Here is a 24,954-nt window from a genome sequence, read left to right on the forward strand (position 1 = left end):
CACCAAAGCGTGGTGTCAGGTAGACTTCTTCACATCCTACCGTTAAAGGCCATAGCTGTATTAAAAACAGTTAAGCATGCCCCCAAGGATGTCATATCATCTTACATAACACTGTGCCCTGGCCAACTGCCACTTTGTTCTGATTCGATGTATAAACTGGACTGCGACTGTTAATGCGTGGATATCCTGTGTAGAAGTCTCTTACGGAGTTCACATGTATCTTGTCAGCCATCGCTTGGTATAGAGGTGGAGGCCTCTTGTGTTCAGCCTTCCACAGCTGGAATAAAGCCATGTATCACCACTACCACCCCTCCAGTTCCCTGCTTCTTCTTAGGACAGACCAGATCATGGCCAGTTGCACAAGATCATGAGGCCCACGGGTTCTACAAAAGACCCCTTACATAGACAGTCAAGTTTGTTCCACTAGAAGCTATCAGTCTTGCTTTTACAGCCCACAAGAGCCCAATGCCAACATTCATACACAGCCACGCCCTCATAACCACCTATAAAATGTCCACATGGATCAAATTCTAATGAGTAAAGCTTTTAAAATATTCAAGGATCACATGAGCCTAACAAAGGGGATTTGCTCCCAAATAAGTTTCGAAAACACTTTCATATGAGATTTTTAAGTCAGAGGTTGATATTATGCAGTTCAGAAAAAAAAAAAAACCTTAAGTATTACCAAGAGAAGAGCCACTCTGAAAGGCATATCAAAACTGACTTGTGAATGTTTTTCCGTGGACACCATTCTCCCTACATCTGCCAGAATCTTTTTCCTCTCTCCTGGGATGTCCCTACTTCCATCTTACTAATTCTTTTCAAACCATGAAAGACCAAGTGAGAATTAGATGGTGAACACCAAAGTCCAGGCTCTTAGTCTGTTTATGCTGCTATAACAGAATATCAGATATTGGGTAACTTAATAGAAACCTTTTCCCAGTTCTGGAGACTGGGAACTCTCACATCAAGGAGTCTGCAGGCTCTGTTGTCTGGAGAGGGCTGCATCCTCCAGAAGGAGACTCTGTGTCCTCTGCAGGAACCAGAGGCAAAATGGCAAAGCTCCCGAAATGCTCTGCGAAGCATCTTCAAAGTCCTGAATCCCATTCCCTGTGAGGAGCTCGCAGGGCCTACCCACCTCTTAAATGCTTCTTACTGCTATAATTTGGCAACACCTGAGTTTGAAGAAACAGGTTTGAGCCATAGCACTCTATCAGGGTATTTACTGACTCCATTTAAAAAAAAAAAAAATTAGCCGGGCGTGGTGGCGCACGCTTGTAATCCCCGCGCTTGGAAGGCAGAGACAGGAGGATGGCGCAGGGTCGAAGCCAGCCGTGCTGGCTTAAGAGACCCTGTTTCCAAAAATTAAAAAAGTATAAAATAGGTCTGGGAGCGTAGCCCGGAGGTAGAAGGGCTTCCAAGAACCCCAATACCACCAAAAAAAAAAAAAAATTAAACACTATATGCCCATGCAGTGTGCAACAATTCAGCAACACAGCTCCCTCTGTGTACCTGTTCATAGTCTACTTGACACAGCTGGCTCCTCAGTGAGCAGTAAGAGCAGCCCTGTGCTGAAAGCCTAGGGCACGATGAGGACACCCCAGCTGGGCTGAGCACAGCAGAGGTGTCCCATAGGAGAGGATGGGTGTCACAGGACGTGTAGGGGTTAGTAGACAAGGAAGGGTAGGAAAGTCAAAGTACATAGGAGAAACCCTATGTGCAAAAGAACTCAGGAAAGGATGCGGCAGGTTGAGCGCCCTGCCTGGAAGACTATTTTGGTTGTGGTAGTTTGGAGTGTGATTCAGGGAGATGGGAGATAGAGCTGGAGAAGGAATCCAAAGTGAAAGATGAGCGATGCTGTGGGCCGAGGAGCTCGAACTTTATGTAGAAGGCTGTAAATAGCCCATGGAAGGACTGTAGGTAAGGAGATGGTATGTTTAGTGACATTCTCGGGACGACTGGATTGTTGGGGTACATAGAGACCAAAGCAACCCAGGTGAGAGGTAGTGAGGGCCTGAACAGAGGCACCAGCCTTGAGATCAGAGTGGAAGACAAGCGACAGAGAGTAGCAAAGTAGAGTCTATGGGGTTCGTACGTGAATAAGCACATGAGAGGAGATAAGATGGGGGAGTCAAGGATAACTATCCAAGTTCCTGGATTGGGGACTGGTTGAATCCTTAGTTACTCAGCAAAGGAGAAAGATTGGAAATGAGGAACAGCTTTTGTGGTTGTTTTGTGGTACTGGGGATTGAACCTAAGGACATTTTAGCTGTGAGACACACCCCCACAGCTATTTTATTTATTTTGAAACAGGGTCTCATTGAGTTGTTGAGAGCCTCACTAAGTTGAGGAGGCTAGTGTCGAACCTATGATCCTTCGGTTTCAGCATCTGCCACCATACCCAGTTGTGGGTTATTTTGTTCTTCTTTTTTTTGGGGGGAGGTGTTTTGTTTTGTTTTTATGGTGGTGCCAGGGATGAAATCCAGGGGCCTTCTACCTCCAGACTACACCCCTAGGCCTACTTTATTTTATTTGGAAACAGGGTATCACTAAGTTGCTGAGAGCCTCACTAAGTAGCTGAGGCTGGCTTCAAACCTGTGCGATCCTCCTGTCTCAGCCTCCCAAGTGCGGGGATTACAAGCGTGTGCCACCACGCCCAACTACCCAGATATGTTTTGCAAAAAGATAAGTACTAAATATCTATTTTGAGAGAAACACAGTTTGATGGTTCACTGATGACATTCCCACTGTCTTTCTGTAAACCATTTACAAACTTACTTTGTTCTTATCAATCTTGTTTTTCAAACAAAACAAAGACAAAAATCAAAGGAACTTAAAAATAACCAAGAGATCAATGGAATTATATGAGAAGATGTACAATTCTTTTTGCTCCACTACATTTCTTTTTGCTTTAGCTTTTCTGCTCCTGGGAATTGAACCCAGGGTATTCTGCATGCTAAGCACATGCTCTACCACTGAGCCATATCTCCAGCTCTTTTTAAATGTATTTTATTTATTTTAAGACGGGGTCTCACTATGTTGCCCAGGTTAGTCGTGAATTCCTGGTGATCCTCCTGCCTCAGCCTCACAAGGAGCGAGGACTAGAGGAGTACGCCCCACGCCCAGATTGCTTCGATTTATCGCTCTCATTTTCAATCTTCAGCAGTGATTTGGGGGACAAGATTTTTTTTTTAAGTGTCTCCTTTTCATGGAAAGTTTCTGAAATCTATTTGGTAATCTGAGACAGACTCTGGCTAAAAGCCATGAGACTGAAATTCATCTTTCCTCTCCTATTTCTTCTCTGTGTTTTTGCCAGACAAATGACTAATGGACACGCTGAGGCATATTGATTACTGGCTTTCCTTATCCAGTAACTTTAATTCCAATTAGTATTGTGAAATTAAGTGAAATTAGGTTGGTTATTTGAACATAATTCTTAGCAAACACTTTGCTGCTTCATAAATCAGTCTCAATATTTAATAACTACAATGTTCTTTGACATTTGTACCTTATTTCCCACCCACATATAGTGGCAATTTAAGAGCAAGTCCTTGCAGTGAGCTGAGATTCTCAAATATGCCCAGCCTGCCTGTGACACCCTCTCCTCTATTTGATAGATTAGTCTCAAGTGCAAACAAGGGAAAGGTGAAGCTTTAAAGGGCACCTGTAGGGATGGGTATGGCCTACAGTCTGAAGCACAGCCACGGGGGGCCACACTCTGGCCACTCTTGACTCCTCGGGACTCCAAGGCAAAACTGCATTTAAAAAATAAGTAAACTGTGCTGAAGTACAATTAAAACCAAAATTGTGTCCTCTGAAGAAACAATAATATTATAGATATCAGCAACTTTGAAAATATCAGAGAGAATACTACTGGCTAAAGAGGAGAGAATAAAGACATTTATGCTGTTGAGGTAGCTCAAATCCAGCGGGAAATAAAAGAAAAACAAATTTTAAAAGCCACCATTTTTAATGGAACATGGACTTTGCGACAACCACTAACCATAGACAGGGCATGCTTTCCAAATATTTGGACTGATACAGTTCTTCTCAGATATTAAACCTGATAGCTTTCATTAAATGAAAAGTCATAATCCTGAAAGACAGAGGAAAAAATATTTTTATGTATGGTACTGGGTATTGAACCCAGGAATGGCCTATACTCTGAGCCACAGCCCTATTTTATTTTTTATTTTGAGGCAGTGTCTTGCTGAGTTGCTGATGCTAGCCTGGAACCTGTGATTCTCCAGTTTCAGCCTCCCAGATACTGAGATTACAGGTGTGCACCACCATGCCTGTTGCCAAATCCCACTCCCCTTGGTGGAGTACTGGGGAGATTCTATTTCCAAGGTACACCTCCAGCCCTTTTTGTTTATTTTGAAATAGGGTCTCACTAGGTTGCTGAGAGTCTCGCTACATTGCTGAGGCTGTCCTTGAACCTGTGATCCTCCTGTCTCAGCTCCTTGTAATCCTGGAATTACAGGCATGTGCCACCATGCCTGGCTCAAAATAATTTTAACAAAGAAGTATTACTTAGGGGCATGCATAGGTCATCAGAGAGATAGGAAATGTCCCTTCAGAGGCACAGGTCAATGGCACAGAATACCTGGGGAGCTGTGGCTGCAGATGCAGCGTGTTCTACATCATTTCAGCCATCCAGGACCTCCCTCCTTGCCAGGCATACCTGAGAGAAACTGGCTGGACTGCAGCCGGCAGAGGAAGGAGAGGAAGTGACTGTCGCGACAGAGAAGCTATGACTCGATGTTTTCTAGGAGACACCCCCATCTGTATTTCAGGGGACAATTGGTAGAAGTGCCCCCACCCCAGACCTAAGGAAATATCAGATTTGATACTGCAAGAATTGATAGAGAATGGCATCTACCCTCCACCAAGCATCCCCACGAATGTCCTGCAGGTGGCCAGAAGCATTTGAAAATGTCATATTGGCAACACTCAGGTTGGGAGAGTCATATTCAAGCCACAACCCTCTTTTAGGTTATTTGTCCACTCAGTTTTTTAAATTAAAAACCATAGCATGCATAACTTATCATAGTGAGAAAATCTAGCCAGTAATAAAAATCATTTGTACTACCATCTTCAGATAGACAGATCTGGGATGGATAGATTGATAGACAGACAGACTGACAAAAATACAGGCCAAAGATGGATGATTATGCTTCATGAGAGGAATTGCCCAGAAAAGCAAGGGTTTAAACCCAAAGTCTCCTGGTATTAAAGAAATTGAGAGCAAGAGAGAGAGGGAGAGAGAGGGGAAGAGGGAGAGAGAGAGAGAATTACTGCATACACAATCATGTATAATTTGGCTCCTTCCAAAAACCCCACCAAATCTACAGTAAAAAAAAAAAAAAGTGTTTCTTTAAGACATAAACTCAGGACAAAAGCAGGTGAATGTGTGTAAACAGCTGTAGGACAAGCTAAAAACATTCTGATTTGACAAGCTAAAAACATCACAGAATTATCAAAAGTTTTAGCCACTATAGTGAGAGGAAATAGAGACAGATAGAGATAGAGATAGATAGATAGATAGATAGAGAGAGAGAGAGAGAGAGAGAGAATCACTGTGTAATACCTTCACCTTATCTTCAGATTAGACCCCCCAGGAGAAGCCTGAAACCACAGATCAGACCAAACTTTGTTCATACATACCAATGATAAAGTCTACTTTATAACAATATACTAATAAAAGTAATGTGAATGCTCTCTCTCTCTCTCTCTCTCTCTCTCTCTCTCTCTCTCTCTCTCTCACTGTACTCACCCTTTTCCATTTAATAATTTCAAACCATGCTTGACAAGTTAAATGAAACTGCAGATCGTAAAACTGTGGATCAGTGGGGACTACTATAGCTTTTTTATTAGCCTTTTAGTTATCATTTACTTCAAACCATAAGCATATTTTACTTTGATAAGATAAAAATTAATTTCAAGAATAAGATTTAGGAGGATTTCTCAAAGAGGAGGTTATTGGATAATAAAAGGAGATAAGTAAATAAAAATTTCTCAGGGATAAAAGAAATACAAGAGAGAATCTATTCAGAAGCTCTTAATCAGAATAAATACAACTAAAATAAGAGTTAATAAGAATAAAAAGCATGAGCAAACCACATCAAATGAAAAGAAATGGATTTTTATATAAAAATGGCTATAAGAAAATTATGTATATGACAAAAAAATCAGAAACCTAATTGGAGGCCTTGAAGAAGAAATAAATTCTTAAGAAAACAAAAAGTATTCGTGGCTATCAAAGAAAAAATTATTGAGACAAAGATTTGATTCTATAGAAAAAATGTAAAACTGTGACACTGGGAAAATAGATCTAAAAACAATTAAGAACTTCCGAAAAGATGGCGACCGAGAAAAGCGGGGCTTAAGAGCCCCGCTAACAACTAATCTCCATTACCACAAAATCAGCACCTTTCATAGCCAGAAAACACCATCACCAGTGAAACAAAAAATCACCAGGCTCCAGAGAGAAAGCGGACTGAGAACAGAGCCACAGAGGAGATACACCAGCCTCACGCCCGAGGACACGGCAGACGCGGCAGCAGCGCCATACTGCCGGCGGCACTGGCGAATTCACGGGATGGCTACAGCAAGCCGAGGTGAGCCACTGAGGAACAGCCAGGCGGGATTTCTCCGCGCAGAGAGCATCTAAAGCTCCCAGTAGCTGAGCACAGCACACGCTGCAGGGATTCAGAGTGGAAATCAAAACCAAGAAGACAAACACCACCCCACAGCCGAGGGCGTAGCAGCGGCGCCATATTGCCACCGGCGGCAGCAGCACTGAATTCAGCAAGGCCAGTACAGCTACATCTGCGTACTCAAGAACAGTGAGTCAAATTGCGGGCCACAGAGGAGAAATCCCAGTACTGTACTCCCTGGGTCTTGACCCAGTGGGGGAGGGGCGGTGGCAGAGATATCACACCATAGGAGAACGTGCAACCTGGTACCCCCCATAGTCTAAAGCTGCCTCTATCGACTCTCTGGGTCGGAGACTCTATGATACAACCCAGTAAAGGAGTAGTGGGGTCTGAGATACTACTGACTCGAGATCCAGAACACCTTAAGTGAAGTCATAGTGACCCAAGGGAAGAACCCAGAGAAGGCACAAACATTCGAAATCATGGGAAAGAGGAGTAATACTGGAGCAATAAATGCCCACTACCCCACAACATCAGAACCCGATAAAACAGAAAATCAGAGATTTCTAGAAGATCAAATCAGGAAAATAACTGTAGAAATAATAGAGGTGCTTCGAAAAGAACTCAGAGAGAGCCAAAAAGAGATAAAGGATGCAATTAATGAAGTAAAGGCCTCAATTCAAAGCACAAACAACCGATTAGAACACATGGAGAACAGAATCTCGCTCTTAGAAGATGATCATTCCAAAAATGAACGCATAGTTTCTAATCGAGAAAAAAATATCCAACAGCAGGAATCTGATATTGAAGAAGTATGGGCCCATTTTAAGAGAGCTAACCTAAGAATAATTGGAATAGAGGAGGGAAAAGAAAGTGAAACCAAAGGGATCAACAATCTCTTCAAGGAAGTAATAGCAGAAAATTTTCCAGACATAGAGCAAGAGGTCGATACGCAGGTCCAGGAAACTTATAGAACTCCCTTTAGACAGGATCGGAGAAGAGGATCCCCACGCCACATAATTGTCAAAATGACCAATGTGGAAGCCAAGCAGAGAATCTTAGCGGCAACAAAAACAAAGGGCCAAGTGACATTCAGAGGCAAACCAATTAGAATCACTCCAGACTTCCCAAACCAAGTCATGAGAGCCAGAAGGGCTTGGAGTAACATATTCCAAACTCTGAAAGAAAACAACTTCCAGCCAAAAATTTCCTACCCAGCAAAACTTTCTATCAAATTAGATGGAGAAATAAGAAGCTTCCATGACAAACAGAAACTGAAGGAATTTATGTCTTCAAAACCAGCACTAGAGAAAATACTCAAAGAGATTAACTACAAAGAAGAAATAGGTAACGCACACCAGAACCAGAGAAACAAGAGTTTCCATTCAACAGAGAACTAAGACTGGTTATCTGTAGAGATTCATTATTTATGTTAGTCTTTTACCTATCTCTAAATGGTATTGTTTGCCTTTATTGTTGTTAATTTTTAGGATTTCTAGTTGGAATATTAATATACCTTCAGATATAGCAATTGGAAATATTTTATCCCATTCTATTAGTAACTGTTAACTCTGTTTACATTGTCTTTGGATATACAATATTTTTTTTTATTTTTTAGCGAGTTTGTATACTCTTCTGTTGCCTGTGCCATTGAAATCATATTCAAGAAATCACTGCCAATTTCAATGTTGTGAGGTTTTATGACCCAGATTTTCTCCTAAAAGTTTATAGTCTTAAGATTTATATATAGGTCTTTTATCTATTTTGAGTTAATATTTGTATATGGGATTAGGTAAGGGTCCAATTTTATTCTTTTCCATGTAATTATTATGTTTCAACAATATTTAGTTAAAAGATTATTATTCCCACCACCAAATGTTCGTGGAAACCTTGTCAAAAATAACTTGACAATATAGGGAAGAGTTTAGCTCTAGGCTTTTATTTAACTCCAATGGTTTATATATCTGCCTTTAGAATAGTACTACACTGTTTCAATTATTGTAGCTTTATATGGTTTGAAATCAGAAAATATACATCTTCTAGCTTTGTTCTTTTTCAAGATCGTTTTGGGTATCTAGAGTCCATTTTCCATATTAGGATAGATTTTTTTTTCTGAAAAATAAATATATAAATATATGATAGTTTCACCTAAAAAAATAGAAAAAAATATTCTCTGGTAAGAAAGAAAGTAAAAAGAAATATTGAAATGTTATCTTTAAGTCATCAAAAGCTTGGTATCAGACAAATGAAACTGTTATGTGAGATTATCATTTTTAATTTTGGATAAATTGCTATAATACTAGATGTCAACTACTAAGCCAAGCATGGGAGGGAGGGATGGGGAGAGAATGGGGTGGGGTTCGGGTGGGGGCTGACTGGGTGATGTGTGCATGTATGTCTACAAACGTTTGTATCCCACTATGATGTATGAATACAGTGCACCAAAAAAAAAAAAAAAAGAAATGGCATTGTTAGTGCTTGGTTATTTTGTTCACAATCATACACACATGAATATGTATATATGTATACATACATACATATGTACAATTGACCCTTAGTATCCATAGGGGAATGGTTCTAGGAAAACAAGTAGACCCCTTCAGATACCAAAATTCACAGATACTAAAGTCCCTTATATAGAATGGTGTAGTAGTTGCATATAACCTACACACATATTCCCAGGTACTTTAAATCACCTCTAAATTATAATACCTAATACAAAATAAATGCTATGTGAATAGTTGTTATGCTATATTGCTTAAAGAATAATGACATGAAAAAAAGCCTGTAGCCCCCCAGTATTTTCCATCTAGAGTAGATAGAACCATGGGTATATAACTCACAGATATGGAGGGGCTGTTTGTATTTCTTTGTGATGAGAGACATTTGTCTCTAAAAGAAGTTATTGAAAGCTATCATAGATTGGAATTGTTATATTTTTATAACTAGCACTTCAACTTAAACATTATCCAATGACCATATGCCAAAAATGTGGAAATAAATGTATATACTTGCTCTGTCAAAATTTTTTTTGTTTGTTTTTTTGGGTTTTTTTGGTGGTGCTGGGGTTCCTGGAAACCCTTCTACCTCTGGGCTACACTCCCAGACCTATGTTATATTTTTATTTGGAAACAGGGTCTCTTAAGCCAGATAGGCTGGCTTCGGACCTGCACAATCCTCCTGTCTTCGCCTCCCAAGCGTGGGGATTACAAGCGTGTGCCACCACGCCCAGCTGTTTGTCAAGAATTTTATTAATATGTCTCTATTTTTTTCCCGTAGTACTGAGGATGGAACTCAGGGGCATTCTACCTCTGTACTATACCCACAGCCCTATTTTTCATTCTTTATTTTGAAATAGAGTCTCACTGAGTTGCAAAAGGCCTCACTAAGTAACTGAGGCTGTCTGAGAACCTTGATCCTCCTGTCTCAGCCTCCCAAATGCTGAGATCACCAGCATGTGCCACCACACCCAGCTAATAATTCTCTGTTTTTAAATGTAAAATTTTATGATTTTTGTATTGAGTTCTATAACTAGAATTTATATAGCTGTTGAATCATCTTTTTATAATTAGATTCTATGTTCCTTAACAGTCCCTTTAAACCATGATTCTCCCTAACCCCAATGACATCTTTATTTTTTGGTTGGCCAGATTTCATCATCCAGATTGGAATCCTTAAGTCCTTAAGAATGCCTATCTGCTCTCTTACACTTGCATGGTAACTTGGGTAAGATAATATATTTTCTTTCATTCAAACATGATAGACATTGCTCCATTCTTTTGTTTTAGTACTAGGGATTGGAGCCAGGAGTACACTGCCTCTGAACTACACACTTGGTTCTTTTTTTATTTTGAAACAGTGTCTCACTAAGATTCTGAGGGTCTTGCTAAGTTGCTGGAGCTGATCAAACCTGGGATCCTCCTGTCTAAGCCTCGCTAACACTAGGATGATAGATGTGTGCTACGGTACCCGGCTCTCTCCATTCTTTCCTGGCACTCCATGAGACAGATAAGTCGTAGGAGACTACATTTTTCACCCTCTTTTGTGTGATTTTTCTTTATCTTTCTAGATGCCCAGTAATTCTTTGTTCTTGGTGTTCAGTAACTTCAACCAGGATATCTTGGTTTAATTGTTTTTATTTTTTTTTTATTTATTTATTTATATATTTATTTTTATTGGTGCACTGTATACATACATCATAGTAGGATACATACTTTTGTAGACATACATGCACACTTTTCCCAGTCAGCCCCCACCCAATCCCCACCCCATTCTCTCCCTATCCCTTCCTCCCATGCTTGGCTTAGTATTGACATCTAGTATTATGGCAATTTATCTAAAATTAAAAATGATAATCTCACATAACAGTTTCATTTGTCTGATACCAAGCTTTTGATGACTTAAAGAAAACATTTCAATATTTCTTTTTGCTTTCTTTCTTACCAGAGAATATTTTTTTTCTATTTTTTAGGTAAAACTATCATATATTTATATATTTATTTTTCAGGAAAAAAAATCTATCCTAATATGGAATATGGACTCTAGATACCCAAAACGATCTTGAAAAAGAACAAAGCTAGAAGATGTATATTTTCTGATTTCAAACCATATAAAGCTACAATAATTGAAACAGTGTAGTACTATTCTAAAGGCAGATATATAAACCATTGGAGTTAAATAAAAGCCTAGAGCTAAACTCTTCCCTATATTGTCAAGTTATTTTTGACAAGGTTTCCACGAACATTTGGTGGTGGAAATAATGATCCTTTAACTAAATATTGTTGAAAAATAATAATTACATGGAAAAGAAAATTGGACCCTTACCTAATCCCATATACAAGTATTAACTCAAAATAGATAAAAGACCTAAATATAAATCTTAAGAATATAAACTTTTAGGAGAAAATCTGGGCCATAAAACCTCACAACATTGAAATTGGCAGTGATTTCTTGGATATGATTTCAATGGGACAGGCAACAGAGGAGTATACAAACTCCCTAAAAAAAAAAAAAAAATTGTATATCCAAAGACAATGTAAACAAAATTAAAAGTTACTAATATAATGGGATAAAATATTTCCAAATGCTATATCTGAAAGTATATTAATATTCCAACTAGAAATCCTAGAAATTAACAACAATAAAGGCAAACAATACAATTTAGAGATAGGTAAAAGACTAACATAAATAATGAATCTCCACAGATAACCAATCTTAGTTGTCTGTTGGATGGAAAATCTTGTTTCTCTGGTTCTGGTGTGTGTTACCTATTTCTTCTTTGTAGTTAATCTCTTTGAGTATTTTCTCTAGTGCTGGTTTTGAAGACATAAATTCCTTCAGTTTCTGTTTGTCATGGAAGCTTCTTATTTTTCCATCTAATTTGATAGAAAGTTTTGCTGGGTAGGAAATTTTTGGCTGAAAGTTGTTTTCTTTCAGAGTTTGGAATATGTTACTCCAAGCCCTTCTGGCTCTCATGACTTGGTTTGGGAAGTCTGGAGTGATTCTAATTGGTTTGCCTCTGAATGTCACTTGGCCCTTTGTTTTTGTTGCCCCTAAGATTCTCTGCTTGGCTTCCACATTGGTCATTTTGACAATTATGTGGCGTGGGGATCCTCTTCTCCGATCCTGTCTAAAGGGAGTTCTATAAGTTTCCTGGACCCGAGTATCGACCTCTTGCTCTATGTCTGGAAAATTTTCTGCTATTACTTCCTTGAAGAGATTGTTGATCCCTTTGGTTTCACTTTCTTTTCCCTCCTCTATTCCAATTATTCTTAGGTTAGCTCTCTTAAAATGGGCCCATACTTCTTCAATATCAGATTCCTGCTGTTGGATATTTTTTTCTCGATTAGAAACTATGCGTTCATTTTTGGAATGATCATCTTCTAAGAGCGAGATTCTGTTCTCCATGTGTTCTAATCGGTTGTTTGTGCTTTGAATTGAGGCCTTTACTTCATTAATTGCATCCTTTATCTCTTTTTGGCTCTCTCTGAGTTCTTTTCGAAGCACCTCTATTATTTCTACAGTTATTTTCCTGATTTGATCTTCTAGAAATCTCTGATTTTCTGTTTTATCGGGTTCTGATGTTGTGGGGTAGTGGGCATTTATTGCTCCAGTATTACTCCTCTTTCCCATGATTTCGAATGTTTGTGCCTTCTCTGGGTTCTTCCCTTGGGTCACTATGACTTCACTTAAGGTGTTCTGGATCTCGAGTCAGTAGTATCTCAGACCCCACTACTCCTTTACTGGGTTGTATCATAGAGTCTCCGACCCAGAGAGTCGATAGAGGCAGCTTTAGACTATGGGGGGTGCCAGGTTGCACGTTCTCCTATGGTGTGATATATCTGCCACCGCCACTCCCCCACTAGGTCAAGTCCCAGGGAGTACAGTACTGGGATTTCTCCTCTGTGGCCCGCAATTTGACTCACTGTTCTTGAGTACGCAGATGTAGCGGTACTGGATTCGGTGAATTCGGTGCTGCTGCCGCCGGTGGCAATATGGCGCCGCTGCTACACCCTCGGCCGTGAGGCTGGCATATTTTTTCTTGGTTTTGATTTCCACTCTGAATCCCTGCAGCGTGTGCTGAGCTCAGCCACTGGGAGCTTTAGATTTTACCTGCGGCGAGAAATCCCGCCTGGCTGTTCCACAGCGGCTCACCTCGGCTTGCTGTAGCCGTCCGGTAAAGTCGCCGCTGCCGCCGGCAGTATGGCACTGCTGCCTCAGCCTCGGCGTGAGGCCGGTGTATCTCCTCTGTGGCTCTGAGCTCTGTTCTCAGTCCAATTTCTCTCTGGAGCCTGGTGATTTTTTTGTTTCTCTGGTGATGGTGTTTTCTGGCTATGAAAGGTGCTGATTTTGTGGTAATGGAGATTAGTTGTTAGCGGGGCTCTTAAGCCCCACTTTTCTTGGTCGCCATCTTCCCGGAAGTCGCCATTTCTTAAAGGTGTTATTTGTAATTATATAAGCTCTCTTCTTTGTTCCTTTTTACATTATGTGAATTTTCTTACAATGGGCACATAGTATTCTAACAGAAACAGTAAAATCATTCTAAATAGAGGTTGAAAACTTCCTTTTGGAATATAGAGTGCAGCTTTGGGAAGCTGCTCATCAGTTCTTGACTTCTACCTATGTGATGATTAGTCTGAATTATCAACCTGACTGGACCATGAAACACCTAAGACTATGTGACTTTGGGTGTGATGACTGAGTGATTGGCAGGCTGAAGGGGAAGTCCTTTGCTGAATGTAGGCAGCATGTTCTCATGTTCTCACAGGCAAAGGACCTAGATAAAAAATAAAAAGCTGTGTGAATGCATGCATGGTTCTTCTAGGAGAAAGCACATCTGCTCTCGTCTGACATATCAACCTATAGCTCTTCAAACTTTAGGAATCTTCACCATCATTTCTCCAGAGAATTTCCTGGCTGTTTTATCTTGGGCTGGGACTGAATTAGTAGTTTCTCTAATAATGAGAGTTCAGCTTTTGGACCACCTGGCCAGCTGCTGGTTCCTCTGGCTCTCCTTGTATAGTCAGAAACCTGGGACTACACTGATTTGGACTGTAAGCTGACTTAATAAATTCCTTTTTTTTTTTACCCCCATATACATGTTTTGAGAGTTCTTTTACTCTAGTGAACCCTGACAAATACAGATTTTGGTACCAGGAGTGGGGTGGTTATAAGTAAAAGAATTGTGAGGATGAATTTCCTTAGTTGGTTTTGTGGCTTCTGGAGCTGGTTCTCCAATTTGGAAATCCCACTCCTGGTACCATTTATTATATCCATTGGCATTCTTGTAGTCATAATCTAAATACCTGATAACTTGGAGGAAAGATTTATTTTCTTATGGTTTTGGGCTCAATCCATGTGAAATGGAAATGAGGAGGGAGGGAGAGAGAGAGAGAGAAAAGAAGAAGAAGAAGAAGAAGAAGAAGAAGAGGAGGAGGAGGAGGAGGAGGAGGAGGAGGAGGAGGAGGAGGAGGAACAGCAGCATATATAATGTACAAGGCTGCAACCCCAGAGATCCACCTCCTATAGCCACACCCTACCAGTTTACCAGGTACCACCCAAGTAAATTCATTACAATGGATTTATCCACTTCTGTGATTACAACCCTCATGACTCAATTATATGAACTCCAAAAATTAAGTGAGCTCTTTAACAGGCATTTCTTATCTAACTATAACAATATGTATGAGTTGGGCTTGTGGGAGGCTGAGAATGTAAGAATGAACAGGTGACAGCTTTCAAGATGAGTAAATATATAGCTTCTTCTCTTGTATGGATGATCCCCCTGTGCCAGGTATCACCTAAGTTGCATTCCTTGCCTTCTTCCATCTTTGAGTAACTTTATAAAGTAGTGCTATTCAGGGCCACTGCTTATGGTTCTGAGGGTTGAACGTCCAGTACTCCAAGGGACATATCACACAGCTTTTCAGGTATCTGACATCCCCTGGAGTTGCATGATAAGCAAATTGTGCAACTGCATATAGCAACCTCAATATCATTACTCCCCTTTTTTCTGTTAGATGAGGAAAACTGAAACTAACAGAAGATACCTGTCCCAGATCACAAACCTAGGACATAGTAGATGCAGGACACAAAATCTGATCTGAAAGAAACAACACTTTTTTTTTTTTTTTTTGGTGGTACTGGGGTTCCTGGAAATCCTTCTACTTCCTGGCTACACTCTCAGACCTATTTTTTATATTTTTATTTGGAAACAGGGTCTCTCAAGCCAGCACGGCTGGCTTTGAACCTGCACAATCCTCCTGTCTCCGCCTCCCAAGCACGGGGATTAGAAGTGTGCGCCACCATGCCCGGCTGAAACAAAACTCTTAACCAGTAGCTTTCTGTACATAGAACAGCTGTCCCTGAGGATGGAGAACAAGGGAGGGGTGGAAGGAGGTGGCAGGAGAGAGTGGTAGCAGTAGCCACTTCTATAGTTTTGGAGAGTTCCATATAGACCCACATAAGGACAGCCCAACTAATCAACAACAGAAGTATTATTTTGACAATGACAGTTTCTATACACAGATATGTAAAATAGCTTTGGACCAGGGCTTGGGTGCATACCATCTTGTTTCCATTCTTGATCAGATTGGCTTCTAATGTTTTCTCCTCTCAATCACCTGGTATTCCTTCAAAGACATGCTCAGGAAAAATGACCATCTTCACTCAACTTTGGTTCAACTCTTTGGCATGAAAAATATTTTTTAAAAATTCATTTCTAGATCCTACAAAATCTTAACAGTGATAAAGCAAATAATACTTATGTCACTTAACATAACAACATGAAAATGTGGTTTCTAATAAATATTTGACAACAGTCAAAACAGTTACTTTATGAAAAGATAGGTGTAAAAGTGATGGCTGGTAACTCATATATAACTCCAGTGTTCATCTTATCTATCATGCATACAGAAATAGGAACATTAATTAAATGATTATTAGTTCAGTGTGTAACCTTCTTTCCCAAGAGAGCTCTTGAGTAATGTCAGAAGGTAGAGTTATTTGTTTTCTTCCTTGAGCTGCTGAGAAGATTGTTAAAGTTCAACTTAACTCCATCTCACCAGGGTTCCTTCCCTAACATATCAAATGCTACCTTATGGACCACAGTTACATTCATGTTAGTGTGATTTGCTTTTGTCCCAATATGAGACAGTGCCTGACTGAGAGCACTCAAGAGACAGGAGTGAAAGAAGGCAAGAAAAGATTAACTGGAAGATTTTGTCTGGGACACCTTTGCTAGCCAAAGGACTATTTACAGTCTGGGGGCGAAGGAAAAGAGACCAAAGGGAGGAAAGTGGATTTAGAAGATGATATAAAGCCAGGCGTGGTGGCGCACGCTTTTAATCCCTGCAGTTGGGAGGCGGAGACAGGAGGATCACACAGGTTCAAAGTCAGCCGTGCTGGCTTAAGAGACCCTGTTTCCAAAAAAAAAAAAGTATAAAATAGGTCTGGGAGTGTATCCCGGAGGTAGAAGGGCTTCCAGGAATCCCAGTACCACAAAAAAAAAAAAAAAGAAGATAATAGAAAAAGGAAAAACTATCAATTTTGCAACAGGGTATATTTCAAACATATTAAAATTCCAATGACTGAGTCATTCTAATGCTGAAAGTGTAAACAATTTTATAAAATACCTCGTTGTTCCCTATACACCATTGTGGCACTCTGGTTTGGATCAATGTATCTAAGTTGGGTTCTCTCCCATCAGGAAGAAAAGAAGAAATGAAGAAGGAGACTCCTATACCTACTCCTATATCTGCCAACAGATTATTCACAGGATGTTAGAACTTGCCATAAAAAAATGCACAGCCTCTATATAGTATTTTAAATTTTTATAGCAAAACAATTCACAATAGTCAAATTATAGAACCAACCTAGGTGTCTGTCAACAGATGAATGCATAAAGAAAATATGGCACCCACTGAAATTTTACTCAGCCATTAATAACTAAATTACTTAATGAGGCCCTTTGCAACTTAGTGAGACCCTGTTTTGAAATAAAGAATAAAAAATTGGGCTGGGGGTGTAGCTCAGTGGTAGAATGCCCCTGGGCACAATCTCTAATACCACACACACACACAATAATAATAATAATAATAATAATAATAATAATAATAATAATAACAAAATTATGTCATTTGCAGGAAAATGGATGGAACTAGAGAATATTATGCTAAGTGAGATCAGCCAGGCACAGAAAGTCAAGGACCAGGATCATATGTTTTCTCTCATAGATGGAAAGTAGAAAATAAATGGGACCTTAGAAAAATGAGGAGAGAGACCGGAAGAATAGTGGAAGGGGTCTTGATGTGGGAGTGAGATGTGAGGAGGAGAAAAAAAAGCCTGATAAAGGAAAATGTTCAAATAATATTATGCTCATGTGTGAAGGTATCACCAGTCTCAACCATGTAAGGGGCAGAAGGTGGGGGAAGGGAGGTATCTGGAGGGTAACACACCCAGTGCTATATGCAAGCATGTTTGTATCGCTTCGAATCTCACCATGATGTATCGTTACAATGCACCAATAAGAGAGTTTTTGAAAAACGTTATGAGCCTTTTGATCTCACATATGTTTGCATCTTGGCACTAGATGTGACTCAAGCATCGTGAAGCTTTCTGGAGACATTCATTTCATGAGGCAGGAGTACCGGCAACTCGAGAAAGCAATTCAAGATCTTGTGTCCGCCCTGGACACTGTTTCCAAGAACTTGGATGTGAAGGTAATGGAAACTAGATGGGACCCATGTGTTACTACAAGACATAATATCATTATAGCTTATCAAAATGCCCAGTCAGGTGGTAATTCTTTAGAAGAACTCTTTTGTTTAAAAGGTGTAATATGATGGCTCATTGAAACACACCATGTGCAATCAGTCCAGTGAACAGTATTTAATGGTTGTCTCCTGGGTACACGTAGACTACCATTTGCATACTCTCTAGCTTCTCCCCAAAAACTGTAGAACCGGGGGTTAAAAGAAAAGGAATTTCCTTGGAAGCTATCCTATTAAAGAGCCAACATTAATATGAGTGGATCATGCTATGTCGTTGTTTAAAACTCTGCAATGGTTATATATCTTACAAAAAAATGTATAAAAATCGTTTTTGTTTGCTTTTGAAATACTTGGGAATAAAACCCAGGCCTTCATAAATGCTAGGGAAATACTCTACCACTGAGCTTCATCCCCAACCTCCAACATAAACATCCTTCAGGCAGGATTTTAAAGGCCCCTGCTAATTGCCTGGGCTTTCTGACTCATCCTTTTTGCCCAGCGGTACTGAGATACCTGTAAGTAGCTACCTAATTACAGATTTGGCTGCATCCTTTTTTATTTTTTTAATTGGTGCATTGTAATTACACATAATAATCAGGTTTTCAGAGTGATAGAGAGACCGGTGCACTCAGCATTTGTTGTGTGTTTCCCTCTGGGTCCCACCTCACTCCCTTCCCCTCCCCATAGATAATATTAACATTGATATAGATAATTTCATATATCAACAAAGGATTATTTGAATTGTTTCTATCATCAGATTTCTTCTGTCACTTACCCACCTCCCTCCTCAAATCTCCTGCTACTATTCTACTAGGAAGTGAAGGATATGTTTTCACTCATATGCGGCTACATCCTTTTGATGTATAATATTCTCATTGTCATTTCCAAGTAAATTCAGGGTTAACTTTGAAAAGCAACTGCCATGAGAGAATTAGATGGGCAGGAGTTTTACTGAGGGAAAACCTGTGAAGAAAAATGGACAGGGAGAACCTTCAGACTGTAGCACTAGCCTGGTCCCTGTGCAGACAAAAGGGAAGGAAGGCTTTATCTGAGATATTATAACGAGCATTTCATCAAGTCTCTTAAAGGAAAGTCATCCATCAAAGGAATATCATGCACTAGGAGACACTGACTAGGAGAAGCCCGTGGAAAGAATGGTCTGGACATATGGTGCGGACTTTGAGCTCAGAAGTTCAGGACCTTGGACAATTATAGCCCTTGCTCGAAATATGCAAAATGCTAGAATTAAAAGAGTGGGAACCGGGCGTGGTGGCACACGCTTGTAATCCCCACGCTTGGGAGGTGGAGACAGGAGGATCGCGCAGGTTCAAAGCCAGCCACGCTGGCTGAAGAGACCCTGTTTCCAAATAAAAATATTAAAAAAAAAATAGGTCTGGGAGTGTATACCGGAAGTAAGGGTTTCCAGGAACCCCAGTACCACCAAAATAAACAAATAAATAAGTGGTTTTCTAGCCGGGAGTGTGGTGCACGTTTGTAATCCCAGTTATTTAGTAGTTTGAAACAGGAGGATCGTAGGTTCAAGACCAGCCTCAGCAATTTAGTAAGACCCTGTTTCAAAATTTGGCTAGGGGGTGTAGCTCAGAAGTAGAATGCCTTGGAGTTCAAGCTCCATTACCATACACACACACATACACAAACAGAGTGTTTTTCTCTTTTATTCAAGTGGCTCTATTTTTGTTTCTTTGTATGTACTTTTATCAATAATTTATAGTTTCAGTGCAGTACAACATTACAGCCTATGCTTTTCCTGCTTTGAGGAATAATTTGAGATTTTCTTTATAGGTGTGCATGTGTGCTTAATTGTTGCAAATGCTCAGGGGCAATGAGAAAGAATGAATGTTGCCTATTTGTAAGTTACATGGTTTGGTATGTGTTGTACTTGGCCTTTTTTCATCCCTGTGACTAAAATACCTGACAAGCACAATCTAATAAAGGAAACATTTATTTGGCTCATGGTGTTAGAGGTTCAGTTCATGGTTAGCTGCCCCAAGGCAGAAACATGGCTGCAGGATGTGGCAGAGGAAAGATGTTCAGGGTAGTTGGGAAGAGATAAGAGCTAGAGAGAAAGGGACCAAGGACAAAAATAGTCCCCAAGACCTCAACCCCAGTGACTTCTGTTCTCCAGCCACACCTTACCTGCCTACAGGTAATAGATCCCAATAAATCTATTCAAATTATTTATTCATCAATGTATTTATTCAATGATGAGGTTAGAGTCCTAATAATTTCACCTCTGAATGTTTTCTTTGCCAACACATGAGCTTTACCATTCAACTTCTGTATCTAAACCATATATAAATTGAAAGAGTATATAAATCTACTAAATAAAATTTATGTTTCATATGTTCCTCTACCTTTATTTGTATTTTATGTACTCAACCAGTGAAAAAGAGAATTCATTTAAAATTACTAATATATAATTTATGATAGTCTATCCTAAAAAGGTTTTGCTTAACTCAGCATATAAAGTAAATAAGGTTGAAAGTTCTTTATTTTCACCATTTTTTCTCTTCATCAAAAAATATTACCATCTTTGTCCTTCTTTTTTACATATTTTGTCTTGAATAACATTTTATCTAACATTAACACTGCTCTACTGTTTTTTTTTTTTTTGCCTTTACTAGGTGTATATTAGCCTATTATTTTCAACATTTCTGCCTTTACCCTGCCTTAAATGTATCTCCTGTAATAACCATTTGGGTGCTAATCGTTGCCACTCAAGATTTATCTATTCAAACCCTTCCATTGTTTATCATTTCCTTTGCTAAAAGAACTCTGATTGTATTGAATGCCAACTTTCTTCCATATTATCATCTTTTTCAGGGTCTAAATTTTGTTGGGTCCAAGCCAGTGTTTTATCCTCCTTGACAATGATTAACTTAGACACAAGTACATGCTGCAATTCTACATCTCTTTTTCAATCCAGTTTTTGTCCCCAGAGGAATTTCCTCACGCTTCTAGCAGTGTGAAAGGCACTTTACTCATAAATTTTTGGAACTAGATTTTGTTTTTTTATATCTATACATTCCCTAAGTCATTTCACTGTGGTCCTGTCAGAATATTACCTAGAAAACGCTGAAATTGAATCTTCAGCCGGTCATGTGTGTTTTCCTCGGGGACTAATTGTGAAGCAAAACACTGATTCGTTCAGCTTTGGTTGAGCATTGCCATTAGTCACCGAATGCGACCTGAGAATATAGCTGTGTAACCACTTGTAACCAGAGACAGAAGCTAAAGAAATAATCAAGTTAATAACAAACTAATGAAAACAGTATCTTTTTGTTATATCATTTGGTAGCCTCTTGTATAAAAGAATATTATAGACAGCAGAATGGAGCACTCCCCATTATCCTTTTCCTGAAAATAATGTGACTATACCTGCAAATTATACTCATTTTGAAAAAGTCATTTTCAAATGCAAACATTCAATAGGTTTCAGTCTGTTTCCTAGCTCCTTTATGAATAAGATATAATTTGTGTAAGTGCTGGTGGTTTTGCTCACACACAGAAAAAGCTCCCTCTTGTACTTTCATTAGGTAATGCAGCTCTTAGGAAAGATAGAGACTTCCACTTCTGAGCAAACTTCAAATTTAAAGGTGGTCCAGGGAGATTATCGCCATGAAATGAACATTTTGGAATTCAAGTAAGTGAATGGAAGATTTTTGATTCTGTTAAGTGCATTCCAAAGAATTTTGCCTAATGAAAGCATTTGCATAAAATGAAAACGGATCCCAGGAAGTTGAACCTGGCCAAGAAATAAAGTAGCAAACCAATACAGAGAATATTCTGCACTAAAGTAGCTTATACAATATTCATAAAAGAAGTATGAATACTGATTCTGTCATTCTCTTTGCATAATATCTCAACTAAATTGCCATATTCTTTATGACTCTTCCTATAGAGTAATTTTAACTTACTTTAACTTTATGTTAAAATGACTGAAGTGAGCCAGACATGATGGCATGTGCTTGTAATCCCAGCATTCGGGAGGCTGAGAACAGACAGCCTCAGCTACTTAGTGAGGCCCTCTGAAACTTAGTGAGAACCTGTTTCAAAAAATAAAGAATAAAAAATAGGGAAGGGGGTGTAGCTCGGAGGTCAAATGCCCCTGAGTTTCATTCCCAAACCCGCAAATAAAATAAAATAAAATGACTGAAGTGAACTATTGAATATAGTTGACCTCCTAAGATTATCCAGTATAATTTTTACACTTTCAAACATGCACCCAGGTCCCTCCTGCTACCCACTCCTCCCATACATAATAGTGAGATTGGTAGTGATACCCTCATACATGGTCGTAGCCTATCTTTCTTTTCTCCTCCTCATTTCCCTCCCCATCCCCTTTCCAATATTCTACTTGTCGCTCTCCTAAATTACCTAAAGTCCCTTTTGTCTCCTATTTTCTCTCTAGCTTCCACATAAGAGAGAAAACATCCAAGTATACTTTAAAGCACTTTTGATAAACAAGCTTTTCCTTTAAGACATCTTCCAAGATCTTCTACTTACTCCTTCATATTGTGACTTTTTTAAGCTGAATTGCCCCCAAATATGGTGGCATATGCTTGCAATCCCAGCATTCGGGAGGCGGAGACCAGAGGATCTCAGTTCCCTGACAGCCTCATCTACTTAGCGAAGCTCTTCACAACTCAGTAAGACCTTGGTTTTTGTTTTTTGTTTTTTGTTTTTTTTTTTTAAAGACTAAAAAATAGGGCTGAGGGTGGTGTAGCTCAGAGGTAGAATGCCCCTGGGTTCCATCCCAGGTACAGCAAAACAAAACAAAAATAACTGAATTGCACAATTGCTCATTATGCTGAATTTTTTCCCCTGTTCAATGGAGAAAGTAGAAAAGGAGACAAGTCTCCACAAACATTCAAATTCTTGTTTAAAAGACCATGTCTAGGGGTTATGGTGCAGACAAAGAAAAATGCCAGCCACTTAGCTGATACTGCCTGACACCTGACTGCTCTTGGTACCATTGTTCTTCTCCTGTATGTCCACACCACTTGGGTCTAATGCCTTGGTCAAATCTAGTATTCTGATAATACTTTGTTTTCTCTACTGTACTGTTTTTATTATATCTAAGTTCCATCACATATAATATGCACCATTATATTTTTGTACCTCCAAGACATGGGGTTCCTGGAAACCCTTCTATCTCCAGGCCACAATCCCAGACCTATTTTTTATATTTTTACTTGGAAACATGGTCTCTTAAACCAGCACAGCTGGCTTCGAACCTGTGCGATCCTCCTGTCTCCACCTCCCAAGCGCGGGGATTACAAGCGTGCGCCACCACGCCCATCTGGCTTGCATACCATCATTTTAACACACCTGATTCTGGACACGTTAAAACAAAAAAATATATATGTCCTAAAAATTGATGAGAAACACCAGTTCTCACTAAAATTTGGAGAATAGATGTCTTGAATAAACAAAAAATACATACTTCATATTCTAAGAAAGCATTTTTAGATTCTTATAGTGCAGAGAGAGTGCACTGTAAATACCTATGTGATGCTTGGTGTGATGATGCCGTTAGTGTTGAATTTGGACAAAGTATCCAAAGGTAAGTAGAAAAGTAAACTTTTTATAGATGCCCAGTTTTAGAATTGATTTCATAGGGAAGAGATAGGATTTATAATATGGAATGGGATAAAATATAACATTTAGAAAAGAGGGGAAAGAAGCTAGGTGTGGTGGCACATGCTTGTAATCCCAGTGCGTGGGAGGCTGAGACTGGAGGATCTGGGTTTGCGGCCAGCCTCAGCTACTTAGTGAAGCCCTCTGCAACTTAGTAAGACTCTGTTTCAAAATAAAGAATAATAAAAAAAAATGGGCTGGGGGTATAGCTCGGAAGTAGAATGTTCAATCCTCAGTACCACAAAGAAAAAAAAAGAAAAGAAAGGAAAAAAAGGAAAGAAAAGAAAAGAGAGGAAATAAAATGTTTGAGATCCAGAGTAGACTGTTTCATTGTTGGCAATCCTTTTTTTTTTTTTTTTTCTGCCTTCTGTACTGTGGGAGATTGGCTTCTATATAAGTCAGCCATCTACATGAACATAAACATCTGGATATTTTTGTAACAGTATTAACTTGAATCTTTTTTATCTTAAATAATGAAGTCTTAACGTTTCATTACCATTTCAGCAGGCAATGAGTCATATTTTTCTCTATATAAATAATTATGAGCTCTAATAATTCTTTTAGTTACATGATTATCTCATTCCTATATAATTTTATTTTTTTAAAAAAAGGTAATATGCACATACTGTATCAAAATAAAACTAACATTAAAAAAGTCATAATCTCAACTTTCATTTTTTTCTGATTTTTTTTATTGGTGCACTATATTCATACATCATAATAGGATACATACTTTTGTAGACATACATGCACACTTTTCCCAGTCAGCCCGCACCCAATCCCCACCCCATTCTCTCCCTATCCCTCCCTCCCATGCTTGGCTTAGTAGTTGACATCTAGTATTATGGCAATTTATCTAAAATTAAAAATGATAATCTCACATAACAGTTTCATTTGTCTGATACCAAGCTTTTGATGACTTAAAGATAACATTTCAATATTTCTTTTTACTTTCTTTCTTACCAGAGAATATTTTTTTTCTATTTTTTAGGTGAAACTATCATATATTTATATATTTATTTTTCAGAAAAAAATCCATCCTAATATGGAATATGGACTCTAGGTACCCAAAACGATCTCGAAAAAGAACAAAGCTAGAAGATATATATTTTCTGATTTCAAACCATATAAAGCTACAATAATTGAAACAGTGTAGTACTATTCTAAAGGCAGATATATAAACCATTGGAGTTAAATAAAAGCCTAGAGCTAAACTCTTCCCTATATTGTCAAGTTATTTTTGACAAGGTTTCCATGAACATTTGGTGGTGGAAATATTAATCTTTTAACTAAATATTGTTAAAAAATAATAATTACATGGAAAAGAATAAAATTGGACCCTTACCTAATCCCATATACAAATA

The 24,954-nt window shown here is 39.0% G+C and overlaps 1 protein-coding gene across 1 annotated transcript in view; it reads left to right on the forward strand.

The window, feature by feature from the left end:
• The window catches only part of FAM81B (family with sequence similarity 81 member B), a gene marked incomplete at its 3' end in the record, with an annotated part of 64,179 nt that overhangs the window by 26,920 nt on the left and 12,305 nt on the right, over positions 1–24,954 (forward strand). The window contains exons 6-7 of the mRNA XM_080719771.1: positions 17,749–17,878; positions 21,487–21,593. Of these exons, the coding sequence (XP_080575897.1) occupies positions 17,749–17,878; positions 21,487–21,593 (237 nt within the window). The remainder of the gene's footprint in view (positions 1–17,748; positions 17,879–21,486; positions 21,594–24,954) is intronic.

Source organism: Muscardinus avellanarius, assembly GCF_963383645.1.
Source record: "Muscardinus avellanarius genome assembly, chromosome: 1".
Classification (NCBI taxonomy): Eukaryota; Metazoa; Chordata; class Mammalia; order Rodentia; family Gliridae; genus Muscardinus; species Muscardinus avellanarius.